Genomic DNA, 23,176 nt, shown 5'->3' with positions numbered 1-23,176 from the left:
AAGAAATCACATTGCCTTACCGGGCAAAAGCTTTTGTGCGATTGTTATGGGCTGCATTACATAGGCAGAGAAGGGCAACCATGTAGTCTGTAATAGAAAACTTCCCCTCCTCTCAGTGCTCATATACTTCAATGGGACAGCGCCGCTAGTCGTGCTTTGTAGCGCAACTTCAGCTGCACCAATGAGGAAATCCAGAGATATTTCAGTAGAATTGGGATATCCAGTTTTGTTTCGTTTTTTAGAATGGGATAATTAGGAGAAGGCCTAGTAGATGTGCAGGAGGTCGATGATGTCACCTAAAGGACCCACAAACTTCTGTGAGTGTTCAGCCACAAGTGCACCGTGTATCGCTGATGTAGAGACGCTCTCTGTGTTTGAGGCAGGGCAATTGCACAATAATAAGAGTCTCGTCTACTGAGGCTGGTCTCAGTGGGTGCTTGCAAAGGGTTCTCATAGAATGAAAATGCACATTCACAAACAGGTGGATCAACTCAGTTAGTCATGACTAAGTCTCACTGTTGTCAATGGGTCTAGTTGAAGTATGACCAAGACTGGATCCCACTCCCTGTTCTGTAGCCGAAGGTTGTCCAGAATTCTACCACCTCATCCTTTGTAAGGATGTAATCATGGCTGCCTTGTGTTAGACTTAAAAGCAGGGAAGCCAGCCAGTCAGCCTCCATGGGCCTTGAAATCGGGTCTAGGAGAAAGCACATGGCCTAACATTTAGCCAGTTGGGGCTTTATTTCTTGGGATGGCATCAAAACGCCAAAGATGCGAGCATCTTTCTCCCTCTTCAAATCTCATTCAAAGGAAAGTTGGTGTGGGGAGCATATATTTTGGGTAGTTTGTGACTCTCAGCATGCAGTTCTCGAGAGCGTTTTTCTTGGATTTCACAAGATTGCCCAAGATCTAACCAACTAAGCACTACCTGTTGTAACAGCCTGTGCTCAGAAATAACATGTCCCAACTTTTTACCATGAACTCATCTGTATTTAGACATGATGAATACCGCTGATTCAAGAGGTGCGGGTGGAAGGGGAAGTTCTGGTCCTCAGCCAGGCCCTATGTAGACTTCACAAGATGCAGAAGAGAACGGAGGAGCCATTAGTCTGTGAAAGGCAGGGAAGGTTTTGGCCAAGGACTTAAGCAGTGGCTGAAATAAGGCATTGAGACTGAGTTGTAGCCGCTGTGGCCAAGGATAGCTGAAGAAGCAAAGAAACCCTATTCTCTTAGGTGTGTGTACATGCGTGTGTGTGTGACAGAGAAAGGGAGAGAGGAAAGGACATTTTTGCTTTGGTGTCATTGTTGGGGAATTTTCCCCAGAAGATCCATTTGTCTGTCTACAAACTCAACCATAACAGGTAAGCCATGAGTCAGAACTGATTACTATTTCTTTCTTTACTGGTATTTATGAATTAGTTTCATTAAAGAAATTTCTAAGCAATGTACCAAAAACAATGTCAACAAAGTAGATCTTCGTATGGAGGACCAGGATTTCCTTCTTGGGTATGCCTGTTGGAAAAGGTATGTTTTTAGAAACTGCTGGAACCCTAGAAGGGTTAGCACACCTGCCTAATTTGCAGTGGTAGGGAGTTCCAGAGAATGGGTGCTTCAATATTAAAGGGCCTATTCTGAGCTGGGATGGACCAAACCTCCAAAATCTTGGCCACCCACAGTAGCGTATCTCCTGATGGGCACAGCAACCAAGCAGGCTGATAGGAGGTCAGCTCAAGCGATCTCTTAAATATCTAGGTTTTCTATAGGGCTTCATAAACAAACCTTAAACCTGGCCCAACAGCAAATAGACAGCCAGTACAATCCCCTCAGCACAGATGTAATGCTTGTAATAAGCTGCTCCGGTTACCAGCCTGGCTGTGGCATTCTGCATCAACTGCAGCTTCTGGATCAAGATTAAAGGCAACCCCATATAAAGCGGCTCGCAGCAAACCAGTTTTGAAGGTATCAAGGCATGGACCACAGTGATCAAGTTATCCCTGTCCAGGACTGGCCATACCTGTCTTACCTGTCAGAGCTGATAAAAGATAATGCTTATCTTTTGTGATTTGTTCACTCAGTGGAGAGGGTGGAGAACATTAACTGGGAAATTAACTTTCCCTAGGATAAAATAAAATGGTGTCATTTTTTCTGATGATTATATTTTTAGTACTTCTTCATAACCAGCATGACTGCAGCATTTCCTGTCCTGAAGGTTTAAGACAGATCCTTGGCCCAAAACGGAATATATATATAGTAATGGGAAATGACAAGGTTACATTCTAAGGGCACTTCCAGATGGACAACTTCTAGAGATCCAAATCAAAAGACATTGTGCAGCTATTTAATCTTTTTCTCCGTAATGGATTTTGTGTGTGTGTGGAAAGAAAAATGGTGGAAGAAATGCTAGGAAAACATGGGAGGGTTTCAGGAGGACAACTGTGTCGTCTGGATCCTCCCATAAAATTCTGTGAATCGGACAGCGCAATTGCAGAGTAAAAGCTTGGTCTGGAAACACCCAACTCTTTACTACATTGGGTTGGAGGTAAAGACTGTACCCTTTAACTCTTCTTGCAGTTCTTTTTATTTTCCTGTTCAGTTCAAGTTGTTGTTGTTGTTGTTTGTTCTTCAATAAGCAGCATACAATTTGAGGCTCTGCCTTTGTTTAAAGCAAGGAACTTAGCAATACATTTCTGAAGTTGGATCCGTGAGAGGTCCGTGTCTCTGTGGTGAGCCAGCTTTGCTCTGTGCCTCCTCTTCCAGTATGAAGGCTATTATGAAGGCGAAAGTGTCTGCTGCAACCCTCATTTTCTGTCTTGGCATGGGTAAGTTGCAGATGTATTTGTCTGTTGATCCATTGGTAGGGGTTAATCCATTGCAAGCATCTCTTGTACAACTCCTATGATGTCAGTGAGGTTTGTGCACCGGTTGGGCGGCTCATGTGACACCAATACTGTGCCACTGCTTCACAGGTTGGCAGCACATTTCCATGCTCAATGTAAAGTGCTGGTTTTATTCTTTAATGCCTTAAATGGTTTGGGGGCAAATTATGAGAAGGATTGCCTTTTCCCATAGCTGGTGAGTACAAGGCAGAGGGTCTTTTCAGTGTTGGCCCCACACCTCTGGAATTAGCTTCTGTTGGGGATTTGTCAGGCCCATTCTTTGCAGGTCTTCAGGGAGACCTGCACATTCTTCAGTGGGCTGGCTTTTTCTGAAAATCGATGGGACTTGTGGATATTTTTTTTTACTTGTGGTGGTGTTGGGAGATTTGTGCAATTTTGCACTTACCCTAATATAAATTAATGCTAATGTCCACTTATGCAAGTGGAATTAAATTCTTGAATATCTGTAAAAAGTAGGGTGACCCTATGGAAAGGAGGACAGGGCTCCTGTATCTCTAACAGTTGTATTGAAAAGGAAATTTCAGCAAGTATCATTGGTATGCATGCAGCACTTGGTGAAATTCCCTCTTTATCACAACAGTTAAAGCTGTATGAGCTATACTAGAGTGACCAGATGCAAAAGAGGGCAGGGCTCCTGCAGCTTTAACTGTTATGATGAAGTGGGAATTTCACCAAGTGCTGCTGAAATTCCCTTTTCAATACAGCTGTTTATTATTTATTTATTTTATTGCATTTATATACCGCCCCACAGCCGAAGCTCTCTGGGTGGTTTACAAAGATTAAAACAGTGAACATTAAAAACGAATATACAAAATGTAAAGCCATAAAAAGCATAAAAACAGACAATATCCATTTAAAACAACTATTCTGGGGTCAGTTAAAAAAACCCCCTCAGCATAGGCTGTTAAATGCCTGGGAGAAGAGAAAAGTCTTGACCTGGCGACGAAAAGTTAAAGCTGCAGGAGCCCTGTCCTCCTTTTCACATGGGCACCCTAGAAAAAGTCCTGCTCGCACAATATAACCCCCTTGAAAAAGGGCTCTTAAAAATTGAGATGAGGAAAAGTTGGGGTTATCCCCTGGGAAGGGTTCCCAAAACGGATTTGTCTTAGCTGATTTGAGAGTCAGGATCATGGATGGTTCTGGAGCCAGTCTCTCCGTGTCACTAGGAAAGTTGAGTCAGTTCTTGCTGGAAGCTTTTCCAGCAAGACCACCTCCCATTACCCAAAAGCCCTTGCTGCATTCCCAATGCAGGTGATGCGGAACGGGAAGCTCTCTCTGACATTGTCCGCACGTCTTTCTCCAGCCAACAGCTTGACCTGCTGGAAGTGCCTGAGCAGGGAAGGAAACTGTATGGAGACCAACACGGAAGTCTGCAGCCTTTCTCAAGACTCCTGCATCCTTGAGATCAAGCAGTTCTTCGCTTGTAAGTGCTGTTATTTTGTCGGTGGCCTTGGGAATGATGGGAGTACATTTGCAGGAGCTAGGTTGTGGTTCTGGCTTCTATGCACTTGTCCAGGCTCTCCCACTGTAGTGCAAGACCATAAAGAGGTCTGCAAAGTAATCCACAAAACTATATTAAGTAAATAAACATCTCTTCTCACCTGAAGGGACTTTAAGCACTAGGAGCTTTCCTCTAGTCTAAAACCTGGCTAACTAAGCGAGACAATAGTCTTTTCAACAAAAGGGAAGGTCTTTTTCCTGAGTCCCTTACTTTCAGGGAGGATTCCTCTGAAGAAGCCTTTGGAGAGAAGCTAGCTGAGCTGACCGCCTCTTGCCTTCTTTTAGCTCTGCCCGTTTGAATCTGCGGCAGACTCTGGGATTGGTCAACTCAGAAGTCCCTTCCCCCTCTGAGGATTGCTGAGATCTCACAGACTCTGAGCTGTTAACGTTTTCACTGATAAGGTCCAGTGAAGATTCATCCCTGGCTGGTGAACAGCCTGGGACAATCTCCTTCCCCGCTTCCTGTGTAGGCTGGTACATTTCTAGTCCTTTTCTTCTGGTTCAGAATCTGATTCCGATTCATAGCCTGAAACTCCTTTCCCCACACTAAGGGGAACAGGCCTGATCATGACAGTAGGGCAGCTGCCCCATCTCTCACCAGGATTTTCAATTGTTTGGAAGCAGCATACTGGGAACAAACCATATGGGACGGCCATCACATTAGCAGCAGAAGACGTTGGTATCGCCCACCCCATTACGAGATAGTATCTCTCCCCCCACCCCCATATGAACTGATAGAACTAGCCACAGAGTCTTTCTTTAGCACTCGTGAGGGGACACATCCTCAGTCACACCTGACAGCAACTGGCTAGCTCAGGGCAGTGGTGGGAAACCTTTTTCAGCCCAAGGGCTGAATTTAATTTTGGGGAAGCTCTTGGGGGTCCCTGCTTTCCAGTGGTGGGAGGAGCCAAAGGGGTGGGGCCAAAAATGCCAGCATGTTTTAGTTAAAGCTCTGACTGTCAGTAACAAAGGCTTAGGCAATTCAGCTTTTTAGAATGGGGAACAGCACCCCTCCCCGCAAAAACAGCTAGGAAGCCATCCAATGATTGGTGGTTAGAGAAAGAGGGGGGTGAGGCAAAGAAAAAGTTGTGTGGCCATTTGGAGAACTCTGGAGGGCTGGAAGAGTTGGGCCCCAGTTGGGCTGGATCATTTGCCACTCGGTTGGACCAGACTTCGATCCTGTACCTAAGGTTCCCAGACCCCAGAAGAGGGCAACCAGGATGATCAGAGGTCTAGAAACAAAGCCCTATGAAGAGAGACTGAAAGAACTGGGCCTGTTTAGCCTGGAGAAGAGAAGATTGAGGGGAGACATGAGAGCACTCTTCAAATACTTAAAAGGTTGTCACACAGAGGAGGGCCAGGATCTCTTCTCGATCCTCCCAGAGTGCAGGACACGGAATAACGGGCTCAAGTGAAAGGAAGCCAGATTCTGGCTGGACATCAGGAAAAACTTCCTGACTGTTAGAGCAGTGCGACGGTGGAATCAGCTACCTAGGGAGGTTGTGGGCTCTCCCACACTAGAGGCATTCAAGAGGCAGCTGGACAACCATCTCAGGGATGCTTTAGGGTGGATTCCTGCGTTGTGCAGGGGGTTGGACTCGATGGCCTTGTAGGCCCCTTCCAACTCTGCTATTCTATGATTCTATGACCCTGGCTTAGGGGTGGCAGGACAGGCTGACTTGCACACAGTGAGGGCTGGTGGCTCTGATGTCAATGGGGCAATAAATCGGTTTCAGCCAGGACTCTAAAGGAGCTTTGCACCAGCCGTCAAAGGCAACTCAGTGACCGGCTTCACCTAGCAGGCAATACTCAATCAAAAAAATGGAGATAAGATCATTGTGCAAATCCAAGAATACACTTGCAATTGTGCCTTTTACTGGTAATAGGCAATTTCTGTTTCTTCCCCTTTGTAGTGAGTGCAGTCACCGTGAAGCAGGGCTGTGGCACCTCGAACCAGTGCCGGCGCTATCTTGAGGGGCACGCGGGATTATTATACCGGGGGATGTATTGCTGTTCCTCCAATCTCTGCAGACCTCTGAATTTCAATGGTATGTAATTACAGAATGACAAGTGATGTATATTAGAACAACCACAACCACAGTCATGCCTATGCTGATGAGGTCTGGTTCAGTTGCGACTCTATGACTGCTTAGGAGAGAGATTTTTTTTGTTAGAAGTTACAAGTGGGACCTGCAACAAAATGTTGCAGCATGGGATTTTCCCCATCAGTCAGCCATGCCCTCTTCTAGGATATTCCTCTGATCTCTGCAAACAGTATTACATATCATGATGTCGTGGTATGTAATAACAGAATGGCAATGGATGTATATTGGATTATTATTATTATTATTATTATTATTATTATTATTATTATTATTATTATCCTTTGCAAACCGTCCAGAGAGCTTTGGCCATGGGGCGGTATATAAATGTAATATAATAATAATAATAATAATAATAATAATAATAATAATAATAACAACAATATTTTGCAACTGACCAGACATAACAGTCATAGACAAAAAAGAAAAACACACATACCTCATCGACATAGCAATACTGAATGACAAAAATGTTGTTGAAAAGGAACAGGAAAAGAGAGAAAAATATACACCACTGGCTATGGAAGTCAAAGAATTATGGCAACAGGAAGAGGTCACTATTATTCCTTTAGTCACAGCAGTCACCAGCATCACATCAAAAAACTACAGAAAACCTTCGGAAACTGGGCCTACCAAAATACATCCACACCACCATCCAGAAAACAGTCATAATTAAAACATGCTCAGTTGTCAGGAAATTCCTGAATCTGTAAAAGACAGCATGACTTGGCAATGCCCGTAATGTCCATCTAGAAAAACCACCATGAGAGAGAAAGAGACGATGATCACACAAATGCTGATGAGGTCTGAATCTGTTGTGAGTCTATGGGCTCATGTACACCAAGCAGGGTATTTCACTATGAAAGTGGTATGAAAGCCATATATAAAAGGCAGGGGCCACACTACTGCTTTATAGCGGTATTGAAGTGCACTGCAGGATCTACACTACTGCTTTATAGTAGTACTGAAGTACACTGACAACTCTTGGGGCCCATGACACATCTACACGAAGCAGGATATTCCACTATGAAAGTGCTATAAAAGCAGTATGTGGTATGTGTCAATGGGCCCCAACAGTTGTCAGTGCACTTCAATACAGCTAGAAAGCAGTAGTGTGGCTCCTGCCTTTCTTATACCACTTTCATACCACTTCCATAGTGGAATATCCTGCTTGGTGTAGATGAGCCCTATGAATACTTAGCAGAGAGGTTTTGAGGTTGGGATAAATAACTCCCTGAAAATGTCAGTGCTGTGCTGGGGCAGTAGAGCAAAGCAAACCCAGTGTTAGAATTTACAAGAGAGACCTGCAAGAAAATGTTGCAGCGTGTGTGGAATGCTCCCATTCAGGATTCCAGCCCAAGGATGTCTGGTGCTCCCACCAGCCCTGCCTCTCTGCTTAAGCCCAAAATCAATGAGCACAGCCTTATGAACAATTTGATTAGGGAACCTGATCACCTCTCTCTCCCCCCCCTCCCCCACCCTACCCACCCTGTCCCTGCCATTTCGAACAGTCAGCAGAGATGGATCCAGAAATGGTGTGAAGTGTCAAAGCTGCATCGGGAGCACAGCGGAATGCGGCCAGGATGTGCCTTCGCAGCCATGCTATGGGAGCATGGACCGCTGTGTACAGATTTCCCAGCGCTTCCTACCAGGTACTGCCCAGTGGGTGTTAAGGTGCTCAAGCAAGATAACTCAGCAGAGGCTGTGACAAAAAGCACAGTCATGGGGAAGGAGGGAAATGTAATAATTACGATGCTGCAGTCACTAGCCAACCAAAAGCTAGTGGTTGGGAAATCCCATTCCAGTGTTTTCTGGGTTGTTTTCCCATGTTTTTAAAGACCTGATTTATGGAGATTTTCTTGATATTGCAGTAAAATACAATCACAGAGTTGTCCTGTCCTGTTCAGGGCAACTGTTCCTTTAATTCAATTTTCTTTCTTTCTTTTTTGTTCTGCTCCTCTTATTTATTCCTTTTCAATGCATCTGGGGCATCAATGTTGAGTTGCTTGATGGAGTAGGGAGTTCATTCCTGGTTTTTTTTCCTCTTCCTCTTCTTCTTCTTCTTCTTCTTCTTCTTCTTCTTCTTCTTCTTCTTCTTCTTCTTCTTCTTCTTTTGTTAACTTGTTTCTTGAATAGTGAAAAGTGAATAGTGAAAAAGACATATTTCTTTTTCACTAGAAAGAAAGAAAGGGGGAAAATAATGCAAGGAAAGCAAGATTAACACTTTTGCTGAAGGAGGAACAGAAACGAATGAATAAGGGGCAATTAAGGGCAATTCATCATTAATCCCAAGCCATACTGAACAGAAAGTAATGAAATGGGCACAGCAACCTAACAAGAAGCCTTTAATTAAAATTACAAGAGACCTTTGCTATAAAGGATTCACTTTTTGTAAACATTATAACTGGATCTTGACCATGGGCTTGCTGGATAATATAAGATTATATGAAGTGCTTTGTGAATTTGACTTACAGCAAATTGCAGAAAAGCAATGTCTCAGCAATGTTGAAGACTTATGGTAGCAACCTTAATAGGTTCTCATGGAAGAGCAAAGTAAGAGCTCTGCAATTACAGCATTTTCAAACACACACACACACACACACTTCAAAGAAGCTCTAAAATGTATTTAATGTGGTAATAAATGATGTTAAAAATGGAGGACTGCACAAAACCTTTCTGGCTGTCCTTGAAACAAATCATGAGAAAATGATCCAGTTGTCTGGATGCTACCTGAACATGTTTGCCTTCTGCAGGTGAAGAACTGGAACCCATCATAAAGGGATGTGGAAATAGTTCCTTTAAGGACGCAGTGGTGGCATACCAGATTGGCAAAGATTTCGCCTACATTGATCAAAAGGTCTGCCGTCAGTCCAACTGTAACAACCGGAATGTCACAGGTAATTACAATAATAGATTTTGGCCAGAGTGCAAGATCCTGTCTTGGGGGAATCCCATCCCTTTGTCATATAATAACTATGTAGGACACAATCCATGGGAAATTTCTCCGAACCTAAGCCCCATGGCAATGGAGGGGCACGACGTGAGACTAGTTTTGTAAACTGCTCAGAAAGCTTCGGCTATTGGGCGGTATATAAATACAATAAATAAATAAATAAATAGTTGTGCCTATTCGTATTCAGGATGGATTGCAAGACGAAAGCAAAACCCAAACAGTACTATGCACAAATAGTACTATGACACTGCCCATGAAGTTGACTATGCAAGTCCAATACAATACAGAATCCAGACTAAACCAATAATTAGATGCAGAATTCTGCATTAAAACATAGGATCAAAAGGCCAATCTGATGCAACTTGGGGGCTGCCTTTATGGCACTGGGTTGTTGCTGCATTAAACAAAAGAGACTGGAAGAACTGGGCATGTTTAGCCTGGAGAAGAGAAGATTGAGGGGAGACATGATAGCACTCTTCAAATACTTAAAAGGTTGTCACACAGAGGAGGGCGAGGATCTCTTCTCAATCATCCCAAGGTTCAGGACACGGAATAACAGGCTCAAGTTACAGGAAGCCAGATTCCAGCTGGACATCAGGAAAAACTTCTTGACTGTTAGAGCAGTACGACAATGGAATCAGTTACCTAGGGAGGTTATGGGCTCTCCCACACTAGAGGAATTCAAGAGGCAGCTGGACAACCATCTGGCAGGGATTATTTTATTTATTATACCGCCCAATAGCTGAAGCTCTCTGAGCAGTTCACAAAAATTAAAACCATGAAGAGCATAATAAAACAACCAACAATTTCAAAACACAAATACAAAATACAATATAAAAAGCACGACCAGGATAAAACCACACAGCAAAAATTGATATAGGTTGAAATATGAAATTAAAACAGCAGAGTTTAAATTTAAGTTAAATTAGGTGTTAAAATACTGAGAAAATAAAAAGGTCTTCAGCTGGCGACGAAAGGAAAACAATGTAGGCGCCAAGCGAACCTCTCTGGGGAGCTCGTTCCACAGCCGGGGTGCCACAGCAAAGAAAGCTTTAAGGGATGCTTTAAGGTGGGTTCTTGGATTGAGCAGAGGGTTCTATGATTCTATGAAAACCCCAGGCTTTCTCTAGCACGGGGTGACAGCGGCTAATCCTGATGCAGAGAGAGGGTGTAGGGGTCCCAGTGGCTATGAGGTTCGCAGTCCCACCCCCAGCCAGGGCTTCCAGGGACCAATTAGGGCTTGCCTTTTGCCCGGGACCACCTCCGCATTGACTCTGGAGCGAGGGTAGACCGCAGAAGAGCTGGGTTCACCTTGCTCCAGCCTAAAAAGTTGGTGAAGTCCCTGATTTTTTAAATGCAGAGCTTCGCAGGAAAGCCCCACAGTGGCTTTAAGGTGTCTGCTGCATCGTATAACCGACGGAGCGCCACTCAGGTCTCTGGGCTTAGGAATAATTAAAATTGTCTTATCTTTGAGGCTTCCCAGATGGGAGACAGAGGTGCCAGGCACGTATTAATTGATGATTGGCTCATTATTCTTCTTAGCTGATTCCAGATAAAGGGTGGTATTTTTTGCACTTGGGGGTACCAAGGGCTCAGTAATAAACTCTGCACTCTGTCAATGCCCTTGTTAGACTTCGAGTGACCTAGTACTCATGGAATTGGAAATAGCCCAATAAAGCAATTAGGTGGACCATAAAACAGGATGGTCAGATAAGATAACAAGGAGGAACTTCTCAGAAAGTAAATGTGAAAGACATGTTTTGACAAAACACGCGGGACAGGATGGCCTCAGAAACAATTCTTATGTCACATAAATGTCTACAACATGTCATGGGAATCTGAAATGTTTTCATAGGTATGCTATTATCAGCATCAATCTTTCAGTGATAACGTTTAGACGTCGGCGATTTAAGAATAGAAAAGTACCCTTAGGAATGTATCTTAATGGGACATAAATAAATGAAGTGAAAAATAGTCTAGACATACTTGATAGCCTTCAAAGAGTATATAAAAGAGATTCTGAACATGCATCACAGGAATTATCCTTTTGGATCATCTACCCCAACGTTGCTTGTAGGTGTGCCTGGTAAGCCTAAAATGATTGGGTTTTGCTCTGTTTTGAAGCCGTAAGAAGATTTTGAATGCATAGAGTCAAACACATGATATGAGCATAAGCGTTGGATTAAATATTGTTATGTTGATATTTTATAGTAAAGAAATTAAAGACAAATCTGGTCCAAGAGAGTGATTTATATATATAAAAAGTAGAAAACTGTATGTTTTACTCTTACGCTAAGATTAAGATGGACAACCATCTTTCAAGTATGCTTTAGGGTGGATTCCTGCATCGAGCGGGAGGTTGGACTCGATGGCCTTATAGGCCCCTTCCAACTCTACTATTTTATGATTCTATGGCATCTTGTTGTCTGAAAGATCTAAATACGTTAAGTGAAATAGGTTTGCCTACATACTAATAACATATTTTGAGAGGAACTCTGAGCCAGGGCATGTGCTACACACTGCTGTGCTCTTGACAATGTGCTAAGTGACTATTTGCTACCCTTTCATAACACCCCAAATCGGTTGCCTGAGGCAACTGCCTCACTCTACTAGTTGTCTCCATGGGAATGGCAGAACAACATACCTGGAAGGGACCAGGTTGGGGGAGGTTCCCCTACCAAAGGCCTCCTAACTCCCATTTCCCCAGCCACAGCTGATCGAAATAACACACCCTGTTAGAGCCTCTTTCTTTTCAGCTGATCAAAATAACTCACCCTGCTAGAGCCTCTTTCTTTTCAGCTGATCAAAATAACTCACCCTGCTAGAGTCTCTTTCTTTTTCAGCTGAGCGAAATAACACACCCTGCTAAAGCCTCTTTCTTTTCAGCCGATTGGAATAACTCACCCTGCTAGAGCCTCTTTCTTTTCAGCTGATCAGAATAACTCACCCTGATAGAGCCTCTTTCTTTTCAGCTGATCGAAATAACTCACCCTGCTAAAGCCTCTTTCTTTTCAGCTGATCAGAATAACTCACCCTGCTAGAGCCTCTTTCTTTTCAGCTGATCAGAATAACTCACCCTGATAGAGCCTCTTTCTTTTCAGCTGATCGAAATAACTCACCCTGCTAAAGCCTCTTTCTTTTCAGCTGATCAAAATAACTCACCCTGCTAGAGTCTCTTTCTTTTTCAGCTGAGCAAAATAACACACTCTGCTAAAGCCTCTTTCTTTTCAGCCAATTGGAATAACTCACCCCGCTAGAGCCTCTTTCTTTTTCAGCTGATCGAAATAACTCACCCTGCTAGAGCCTCTTTCTTTTTCAGCTGATCAAAATAACACACCCTGCTAGAGCCTCTTTCTTTTCAGCTGATCAAAATAACACACCCTGCTAGAGCCTCTTTCTTTTCAGCTGATCAAAATAACACACCCTGCTAGAGCCTCTTTCTTTTCAGCTGATCAGAACAACTCACCCTGCTAGAGCCTCTTACTTTTCAGCTGATCGAAATAACACACCCTGCTAGAGCCTCTTTCTTTTCAGCTGATTGAAATAACTCACCCTGCTAGAGCCTCTTTCTTTTCAGCTGATCAGAACAACTCACCCTGCTAGAGCCTCTTTCTTTTTCAGCTGAACAAAATAACACACCCTGCTAGAGCCTCTTTCTTTTTCAAGCCACAGATATATCTTCCCGTCAACCCAACGGATTGAGATGCTACACATGCCGAGGTTCAGAGGATGGGGAGTGCGCTCGTGACAGACTACAGCTTTTGAACTGCACGGGAGCCATGGATCAATGTGTGCATGTCATAAAAAAGAGTAAGTTGGGGCGGAGGAACATACGAGTTATAGCCTGAGCAGATGCAAAAGATGGCAAAGCTCCTGTACCGCAAAGAATTGTGTCGAAGTGGGGATTTGGCAGTTCAACCTTTGACGTGTGCATCAGGCCCTGAAAATTTGCGGGGGCATACAGGCATCTGCAAAGAAGTTCTCAAGAACCACCATGTGATCATGCAGCCAAATGACCTGCTCCCACGGGAGTCTGACCATTGCGTCTTTGTGCGAGTTGCCGTTCTAGGCTTCTGCCTCCCGCAGAAACCTACGGAGTGGGTACCTTTGAGTCCAGAATTCTTACACATTCTGAAAGTCTCTAGCTTTTGGATGGATAATTGTGGCTTTAGTATGCATAGTTGGTGAAAGCACTATGTCAACGGGACAGGAGCTCTATCCTTTTTTTGCATTCTGTCACCCAAATCTCAGGCTTCCCCTGTGAAATATTTAGATTTCACCAGATCATTTTGTCTTGAAGGGAATTGCTGCGCCCCCTAGTGTCCCATGTGTACAATGCAATGCAGGTGCTACCTCCAGTATCAGAGGTAGTAAGCCTATATACACCAGTTGCTGGGGAACATGGGTGGAAAGCACTGTTGCACCTGTGTCCTGCTTGTGGGTTCCTAGTCAACAGCTGGTTGGCCACTGTTTGAACAGAATGCTGGACTAGATGGATCCTTGGTCTGATCCAGCAGGGCTCGTCTTATATTCTTAGGCATTTTTTTTAATGCTGCTTCACAAATCTGGCTCTCTTTACTCTTTCCCAGATAACAGAGGATTGCCTGTGACCATCCAGAAAGGCTGTGCTACAAAGACCATGTGTGACAGCAACCAGGGTATATATTTCAATCTGATGAGGCAGGATTACTATGCAAAGTGTTGCAAAACACCCCTCTGCAACCGAGCGGAGAGTCCTTCTGCTCCGGTGATGCTGACGATGGGGACGGCTCTTGCCTCGTGGCTGGCACTGATAGCCTGGAAATAGCTGAGGTTGGCTGGAGAAGCCCTCCAGAAAAGTTCACGGCCATTCTACGAAGGCCGTTTTCTACCCATGACGTTGAAACAGGTTTTCGTCTTTCCTGACCTCTGCTGTCCAAATGCAGCTCCTGTGTTGGCTACGATGGACATTCGATGTTAAAATGTCTCCCTCCTCTTTTTTTTCTGTTTGCACAAGCAGTGTTTATATGTGCACACAAACGCATGTGGCTTTTAAAAGCCACGTCAAAAACGAAAGCCCGATCTTTCTACAAGGCTTCTTCTTCCCTGCAGGGGGCAGCAAAACCTGCCTGATGATGATAAGAAAATGAAAACCCACAGTCAGGCGATACCTTTCCTAGGACCAGCCAAATAGGCACCCAATTGTGTGAAAACGTTTGAGATTTCCAAACAAGATGTTACAAAGTTTGCCAGGGGTGAGAGGAAAGAAGAAAAGGCTGAGCTGATGCTAAAGTCATGAAGTCTGCATTACCAGAATCTTAAGATGGAGGAAGATTTGCAGATGTAAATGGACCCTTGAGAAGTTTTGGCCTGCAACTCCCATGATCCCTTACCATTGGCTATAGTGGCTGGAGCTGATTGTAGCTAAAACTGCTTGGACCAACTGACACATAATGAGTGATTCCTCCATTTTGGGCAATATAGGGCTTCATCCCATGTACCCGTTTCCCTCGAATTATCCCCATAGCGTAAAGCTGTCATTGTTGTTAGCGAAATCACACCTCGGGCGCCAGCGCTTCTAAGATCCTTTACATACCAGGAAAAGGGTTTAAGGGGGAGAAATGTAAAAAATCATTAAAAAATCAATGGATGACCCAAACCAATTCAAATTTGGTATGCTTAAAGTCCTCCTTAATATCTATTACTGTGCCAATTTTGATGTCTTTATCTTTAAAACGTACGCAGATGTAAGTATTTGTTTAATTTGTACTTTAAACATATAAAATCCTCCTCCTGCGCCCCCAGTGGCCGCTCGGAGAATAACAAAAGGTTCGCTCCTAAAGAGGTAGTAAAATAGATCGGTTCTTTTGCCTAAGAAGCACAATTAAAGCAGGATGCATGGGAGTGCTTCACAGTCAAAGCAGATTATAAGATGGAAAACTTCTGAGTCCTTTGCAGGCAATTCGCAGTGATTGCACAGTATAACCCTGGTGTGATGAAGGAGTAGCAACTGGTTGTAATAATTCAGACCATTTCAATCCAGAAACTGGATTGATCAGAGAGCCAAATTGAATGCCGAATGGTGAATCTAACCCTCCTCTCAAACGTGGTCTGTCATTAATTCCCATGGTCAGAGATGCTTCTCCTATCAGATGCTTTACCTCTGCACTGGACAACTTTTTGTGGCAGGTGGGCAAGTCGGCCGGCAGGCCTGGCCCTCAGGCAGCCAATTTCTGGCCAATGTTTGAGACCCAAGGACTTTCTTGTTTTGTTTTAAAGGCTTCATTTTGGCTCTTGGATTTGACAAGTCTCCCGCCTCCAGGTGTGGATTGCAATCATTTCAGGTAGATTGTGACATATCATTCCATTAAAAAATAAGTGTGTGTGTGTGAGAGAGAGAGAGAGAGAGAGCTTGGGAAGGAAGGGAGGGAGGGAGGGAGGGAGGGAGGGAGGGAAGGGGAAAGGAGAAAACACAGCAAGGTAATGGACCACCCAAACGACATCAGTCAAAGGAGAGTGCTGGGGCAAAAGTTGATCTGAACAACCTCAATAACTAAATTGGAAATGGGTTTGAGAAGAGGGCAGGGGTAGATATACTCCCCCAAAGCAATGGCAAGTATCACACAGAAAGCAGAAGCAGCTCCTGTGTCATTGCATTGAATTGAATGAACATCACTGTGGGCAGTCATTTGGGATCCAAAAGCTAGATAAAAACCATCATCATCATCATCATCATCATCATCATCATCACCACCACCACCACCACCATCATCATCTGTAAGGCAGATGACCTTTTTCCTCCCTTTAGAATTGAAGGCAGTTTGAAAGAGGGATCACTGCTGTTTGTGGTGTGTAGTTTTTGCCTCTGAACAAACAGGTTTGGCAGGATTTTGTATTGCTCCCCAAATCTGGAAAACCTGTTTGACTAGCAGCGGTAGTGAGCCCAAATAATGATGTGTGTACACAATGGGAAGTGAAACCTGCTTAAAAGCCTCATCACATCTAGTCAAATGTGCAGCTCCCATCACTTCTTCTGCCGCCGCTCCCACATCACTTCCTGAAAACTGGAAGTAATTAGGCCCATTCAGTCCGGTAGGAGAGAGCAGCAACCGGACTTAGTGAGGTTTTTATTTTGCTGCGGAATAATGGCCAGAAGGGGTGGAAGACGGGCGAGAGGCAGATGATGTCATATGAGCAATCCCTGAGTGACCAGTAACGACTTGAGCGCGCAGTAAAATGCTCGTCGGATGGAGCTTTCAGACTGTCTGACTCTGGCCTAACAAATTCTTTTTGCGTGTGTGTATGTGCGTGTGTAGGCAAAGGCATTGACGTGTGTGTATTTATCTGGCCTTTCCCACCCCTTCTAACATTTGGCAGTGGAAAACAGGTACCGCTTGTTGGATGTGATGTGAGCGAGCAAAGGGAGTGAGCAGGTCTTACGCCATCTTGTGCCAGGCCTCAACTGCAAGCTTGGAGAATGTTAACTCCAGAATATTTTTGCATACAACCATGAATGCACCATTCCCTTAAACATTGTACATTTTTACACATCTATGTTCACTTAACGTCTCCCCCTTCCCCCAATGGCTGGACATGGTCAGATGGACAAGAACCAGGAAAATAACAAGATCCAGTTCTAAAAGCTGCCTTGGACTGAATCAGACCATTTCCCTGTCTAGACCAGTACCGTGTCTGGTCTGACTGGTAGCAGTAGCTCTCCGGCAGAATGAAGAGGCTATCCATTTAACTGAAGAGGCTATTCGTTTGTGCCTAGGAGTTTCTGGATTCAAAAAGGCAGGTGGTACTGAACCCTTTAATTCAGGGGGTATTGAACCTCAAGCTTGTGGGACAAATCAGGCCTGCCTGGTATCCCAATCCAGCCTTTCGGTTTCTGCAGATGGCCTCGCCCCTTCCTTCCAACTGCCTATCCTTTGGTGGCTTTCCAGCCTTTGGACAGTTTCCCCTGCCCCATTTCTAAAAGCTTGAAATAACAACAACAACAGATTTGTGTACAACATTAGTACAGGAATCAACTCATCTTTAAAGTTCTTGATTTTACATTAATCTGAGTAGGCCTGCCAGGAAAGGCTAGTCTTCAAAGCTGCCTTAAAATCACAGAGAGTTAATATCACGAATCTCCTCCGGCATTTTAATCCAGGGGCGACAGAAGAAAAGGTCCTCTGGGAAACTGATGTCAGCCTATTCTTGGGTGACTGAATTAAGTTCTCCCCAGAGGACCTGAGTGTGCGGGGCGGACTATATGGGAGAAGGCGATCCCGCAGGTAACCTGGACCCAAACCATGTAGGGCTTTAAAGGTAATGACCAACACTTTGTACTTTGCCCGGAAACTAATCGGCAGCCAGTGGAGTGATTTTAATGTTGGGGTAATATGCTCACGCCTAGATGTACTGGTGACCAACCTGGCTGCCATATTTTGAACTAGTTGGAAGTTTCTGAACTAGGTACAATGGTAGCCCTAAGTACAGTGTATTGCAGAAGTCAAGCCTTGAGGTTACCAATGTGTGCACAGCCATCTTTAGGTCTTCTGACTTTAAGAAGGGGCTCAGCTGGCGTATCAGCCGAAGCTGATTGTAGGCACTCCTGGCCGTCATGTTTATCTTAGGAAATGCCTCTCCTAAGGCTTAGTTATTAGCAGTAAGAGCTTTAAGCTAAAATCTCTTTTTGCCTTTGGCCCCGCCCACCACTGGAATGCAGCCCCCTCCCCTGAGAGCTCTGAAATGGAATCCGGCCCTCGGGCTGAAAGAGGTTCTGCACACTTGCTTGAAATAGATTCTGCTGGCACCTAAACTCCAGAATTAGGCTCAGAACAAATGAGCATGACCAATAGTGAGAGAACAGGTACCACACCTATGAAAGCTGCACAGTGGGATGGTAAGCCCAAACAAGGCGGAGCTGTGGGTCTGATGATGATGGAAGCCCAAAAGTACGGCATCAGTACAGCATTGCAATATGGTATGGCAACTGCTTGGCTTATGATGTGACAAATATGAGAAAACAACAGAAAGGAATAGATTATTAAAATGGCAAAAAAATGACAAATTATAGAACTGGCAAAAAATGACAAATTATATAAGAGCCAGAGAAAGACGCTGAGGTTAGCTTGTTTATGAACAAACAGGAACTGTGTATACAGTTTTGTACATAGTTTTCTCTCTTCCCAAGTTTCACAGCGTTGCTTTAATTTAATATCAGCTGAATTAATTTGTGGACTAGAATCATAAACCGTGGAATCCTGGTGACTTTGACTGATGTTTTATGTCTTATGAACTATAGACTACGGCATTTCCTTTTTGTTTGTTTGTTTGAACTGATTCACACACACACACACACACACACACACACATGTAATAATATTAAAAATATTTTAAAAATATCCAAACTCCATATTAGAGCAATGCCTTTATTAGGCCAACTTAAAAAAACCACACAACACAGACGGGGAATCTACACGTCGTACTGAAGGCACTTGCATGCGCCTCCAGTACGCCCCCAAAACGAGGGTGTAGATGGAGAAAGAAGAGACGGAGGAAGAGGCGGTGGAGGAGGTGGCTGGGGAACCGGCCGCATCCTTGCCGCCGCCGCTGCCTCCCCGCCGGCCTCCTGCTGCCGGGGTAAGAGCCACCCAGGTCGGAGAGCTCAGCGGAAGCGGAAGCCGAGCTCTCCGACCCACGTGGCTCTTACCCCGGCAGCAGGAGGACGGTGGCGACGGCGGCAAGGACGCGGCCGGTTCCCCAGCCTCCTCCTCCTCCTCCTCTTCCTCTGTCTCTTCTTTCGCTGCCGCCGCCTCCCCACCGGCCTCCTGCTGCCGGGGGCCGGAGAGCTCGGCTCTCCGGAGTTGTTTTGTGGGTGTGGGTTGTTTTGACCCGTGGGTTGTTTGTTGAACCGCGGGTTAGCGTGTTGTCTGTATACAGCATGTTTTCAGCAGGGTGTATTATTGTGTTGTTTGAACGCAGCCAGGGTGGCTTGTTAAACATGCAGTTTGGACGTGGGGCAGGGGGTGACCTGGGGAAACCTGGTGGGCTGAATTTGATCCCCGGGCTTGAGGTTTTAAATCCCTGTTTTAACTGAATCATCATAGCCTACACTATTTTCATTTGCATTTGATCTTGATGTATACATTTTTGAATACGCATGCATGGATTCATGTGTATATGTACACACGCACACACACATACACACACACACTCCATTGAGGATAACATTTCATGCATCTCACGAACTGACTTGTAGCCCATGAAAGTGTCTGCTACAATACATTTTCCGCAACCGATTTCTCAATAAACGTTTCCGTGGAACTCTTCCTTTCTTTTTGCTGCAGCAAACTGACACTCTGTCTCCTCCCTTGCCGGCATCTGCTCCTTGGCTCAGAATTCATTTTAGAGTTCTCAGGACTGAGCTGCAGCCCAATGGCATGTTTCATAAGACGCCTGTGTGCTCCCATGATGCAAGGTAATTAGGGTAATGATGAGGTACAGCTCACTGATGATGGGAGGGCCCTGCTGAACCCTAGAAGATGAAAAGCAAACTGTGGGAGTCCTCAGGGTTGTAGCTTGCTCAGAATTGGAGTCGCTCAGAGTTGCAAACCAGAGTTGGAGGTTGCTGGTTTTTTTAGAGCAGCCCGAGCCAAACGTTGAGAGCCTTTGTCCAAGGAAGGAATGCAGGGAACCTCCTAAGAACTGGGAAATGGAGTCGCTCCTGGGTAGAAGGAATCCATCCAGAAAGCATTGTGCTTGAAGCCTGCGTCTAAGGTAAGAGACCTCGGATAGATAGGCCTCAGCTGAGCCACCGCAGTGGCGGACATGAAATTATCCTCAACCGAGGCATAAAGTTCCCTTGTAAGAGTTGCCTCAGCACAGTCTCCTCTAAGGCTGTCTGTCTTCCTTCGGCCTTCTTTCATTGCACAGAGACATTGGCCAATGACCCTTTGGTAGGCAGGAGGAGCCCACACTCCAAAGCAAGGAGCCAGGAGGGGCCGCAGCTCAGTGGTAGAGTACCTGCTTTGTGGTCAGAAGGTGGTCAGAAGGAAAACCACCTGCCTGAAAAGGGGGCAGGATAAATTCTTGGAGGAGAAGGCTATCAATGGCTACTAGTCCTGATGGCTATGTGCCACCTCCAGTATCAGAGGCAGTAAGCCTATATACAGCAGTTGCTGGGGAACATGGGCGGGAGGGTGCTGTTGCACCTTTGTCCTGCTTGTGGCCCTTGGTCCACAGCTGGTTGGCCACTGTGTGAACAGAGTGCTGGACCAGATGGACCCTTGGTCTGACCTAGCAGAGCTCCTTATCTTCTGAGAATGGCCTCATACGGTGGCCACCACCAAAAAGAGGAATAGGAAAGACATCAAAATATTAGAGCTGCACATTTCAAATGGCTTATTTGAAAAGACGTGTCCTTACCCCCTTTCGAAAGACCAAATGACTGCACAGGTGGGTGGATGAGAATTGTAGTTCTTGAGGAGCCACTGGCCACAAAGGCAAAATGACTTTTGCACTTGCCTGATAAATAGGCCTCTCCTGAGTATCTTTATACCTAGACAGGTTCATAGCATGACACATGGTCCCTTAGATAGTCAAGTTCAAAGCCATTTGTTGCACCTCAATTGTCTATTTATTTATTACATTTATATACCGCCCCATAGCCGAAGCTCTCTGGGCGGTTTACAAAAGTTAAAAAACATTAAAAAGTATACAAAATTTTAAACCATCAAAAATATAAAAACAACAGTATAAAACAACAGGATCCATTTCAACAACAACAGTTCTGGGGTCCATTAAAAAACAAACAAACTTAGCATATGTTGTTAAATGCTGTTAAATGCCTGGGAGAAGAGAAAAGTCTTGACCTGGTGCTGAAAAGATAACAATGTTGGTGCCAGGCGAGCCTCGTCGGGGAGATCATTCCATAATTGGGGGGGCCACGACTGAAAAGGCCCTCTCCCTTGTTGCCATCCTCCGGGCTTCCCTTGGAGTAGGCACTCAGAGGAGGAACTTAGATGTTGAGTGCAGTGTATGTGTAGGTTCATGTTGGCAGAGGTGTTCCATAACGCTTCCTCCCCTCATCATGTGAGAACGCACCCGTAAATATGCCCAATACTGCCCCATGGATCTGGGGAAAAAAATAATTGTGGCGGGGTGGGGGGCATACTTGCCTTTCAAAGAAGCTTTCTGCCATTACTCATCTTCTTACAAGGAGCTACTGAGAGATTTAGGAGGAACCGTACCATTTCTACAAACACACTACTCCAAAGTGATAGGCTTCAGCCTCTCAAAACCCTTAACTTCAACCTGCAATATGGCACCCATTTTAATTTCTTTTCTTCTCTGTGTTATTTTTGTCTTAACTATTACTTATGTATTTAATTGAAGGGTTTTTTTTATCCTTTTCCTCAGCCAAAAAGGCTCCCAGAGAAGCTTACATATAATCATGAAAACAACAGAGTTCTTGCCCGCAGGCTTACCATCTGAAAAAGATACAGCACATAAGGAAAGAGGCATGTGGAGGGAAGAGGGGAAGAACAGTCTTTCAGCAGGGCTGGTCGAATGGCCTTGCTTCTCCCTCCCATCTCCCTTGGTACAATCAGCCGGAAAGGCTGCTGCTGGTGATAGTTGAGGGAGGAGGAGCCTTCTCCCTCCCTATTTCTCTCTGGGCACATCTACACCAAGCAGGATGTTGCACTATGAAAGCAGTATATGAAATGCAGGAGCCACACTGCTGCTTTATAGTGGTATTGAAGTGCACTGACAACTGTTGGGGGCCACTGACACATAACACATACCACTTTCATACTACTATATCCTGCTTGGTGTGGCTCCTGCTTTTTAGATGAGCCCTTGGTCAATGATGAGCCCTTGGTCAACATTTCTCTTTGTTTTATCTTTGTCTTTGTTTATATATTCATTCGTTTAGTGACATTTTTTACCCCAAGGAACTCAGAGCAATGCTCATGGTCTAGCTCCCATGTTAACGTCACAACAAACCTGTGTGCACTGGCATGACCCAACTTTGGTCAGATTATAACCCAGTTGCCTGTAACAATTCACCAATGAAAGACAGAGGTTCTAATTTTTTCAGAGGGAAAAATAAATAAGAATATTGAAAAGTTTCACATTTTGAAGCCCCTCCTTTAGAGCCTTGGTTTAAAAACACCCAAGAGTTGGAAACCATCATCAGCTAGAGCCAAAGGTGATACTATCCAGAAACAGGACAGTGGGCGTGAAATCTGCAGAAATGAACTAGAAATTAATCTCCCCGTGTCTAAAGGTGGAACTAAGACATATCTGCCTTCCAGCCACGACCGTCTTGGTTTTCTGTTTATTTCTCCTCTTACCTCCAGTTGTCTGAGATGAGTTAGAGGCGGACGGTATGGCGGTTTAATTTTAAAATTATAATTAGACTTTTTCGAACGCCTAATGACCCCAGTTCTCATTCAGCCTTGGCTGTTAAAAGCTCTTTTCACGCTCAAGGAGTTTGTGCACGGCCTTGAGAGACAGTCTGGTTTTTCCAGTATATAATCTCATTAAACCTCCTGGGGCGAGTAATCCCAGGTTGCTGCACAAACCGTGGGTGGAAAGAAAACAAATGGGACTGCCCCCTCCAAGTTGTGGGCAAGGGGAGAGGCAGAGATGGCTAAGCCGCATGAAACTTGGCAGGGCTAAGGTGGAGAGCATTATGGATATTAGAACTTCTGGGAGGTATGTTACCACAGGATGTCAAGGAAGGGCAC

The 23,176-nt window shown here is 44.7% G+C and overlaps 1 protein-coding gene across 1 annotated transcript; it reads left to right on the top strand.

The window, feature by feature from the left end:
• The first annotated feature begins 1,480 nt into the window (after positions 1–1,480).
• LOC134407795 (urokinase plasminogen activator surface receptor-like) lies at positions 1,481–14,293 on the top strand. The gene is made up of 8 exons (XM_063139741.1): positions 1,481–1,524; positions 2,758–2,819; positions 4,201–4,320; positions 6,311–6,445; positions 8,011–8,151; positions 9,253–9,396; positions 13,125–13,266; positions 14,049–14,293. Exons 1-8 carry the CDS (start codon positions 1,481–1,483, stop codon positions 14,257–14,259), a joined length of 999 nt encoding a protein of 332 aa, XP_062995811.1. The 3' UTR covers positions 14,260–14,293.
• The last annotated feature ends 8,883 nt before the right edge of the window (positions 14,294–23,176 follow it).

Source organism: Elgaria multicarinata, chromosome 13, assembly GCF_023053635.1.
Source record: "Elgaria multicarinata webbii isolate HBS135686 ecotype San Diego chromosome 13, rElgMul1.1.pri, whole genome shotgun sequence".
NCBI classification, from domain to species: Eukaryota; Metazoa; Chordata; class Lepidosauria; order Squamata; family Anguidae; genus Elgaria; species Elgaria multicarinata.
The sequence above is the reverse complement of the archived record's forward strand: the minus strand, read 5'-3'. Positions and strand labels throughout refer to the sequence as shown.

Excerpts from the sequence above, each read along its gene's own strand:
- LOC134407795 (XM_063139741.1), top strand. The coding sequence starts at position 1,481 with ATGGAGGACCAGGATTTCCTTCTTGGGTATGCCTGTTGGAAAAG. Across the intron at positions 1,525-2,757 it reads GGGTATGCCTGTTGGAAAAG|TATGAAGGCTATTATGAAGG; the intron begins GTATGTTTTTAG and ends CTCCTCTTCCAG. Across the intron at positions 13,267-14,048 it reads CATGTCATAAAAAAGAGTAA|AGGATTGCCTGTGACCATCC; the intron begins GTTGGGGCGGAG and ends CCCAGATAACAG.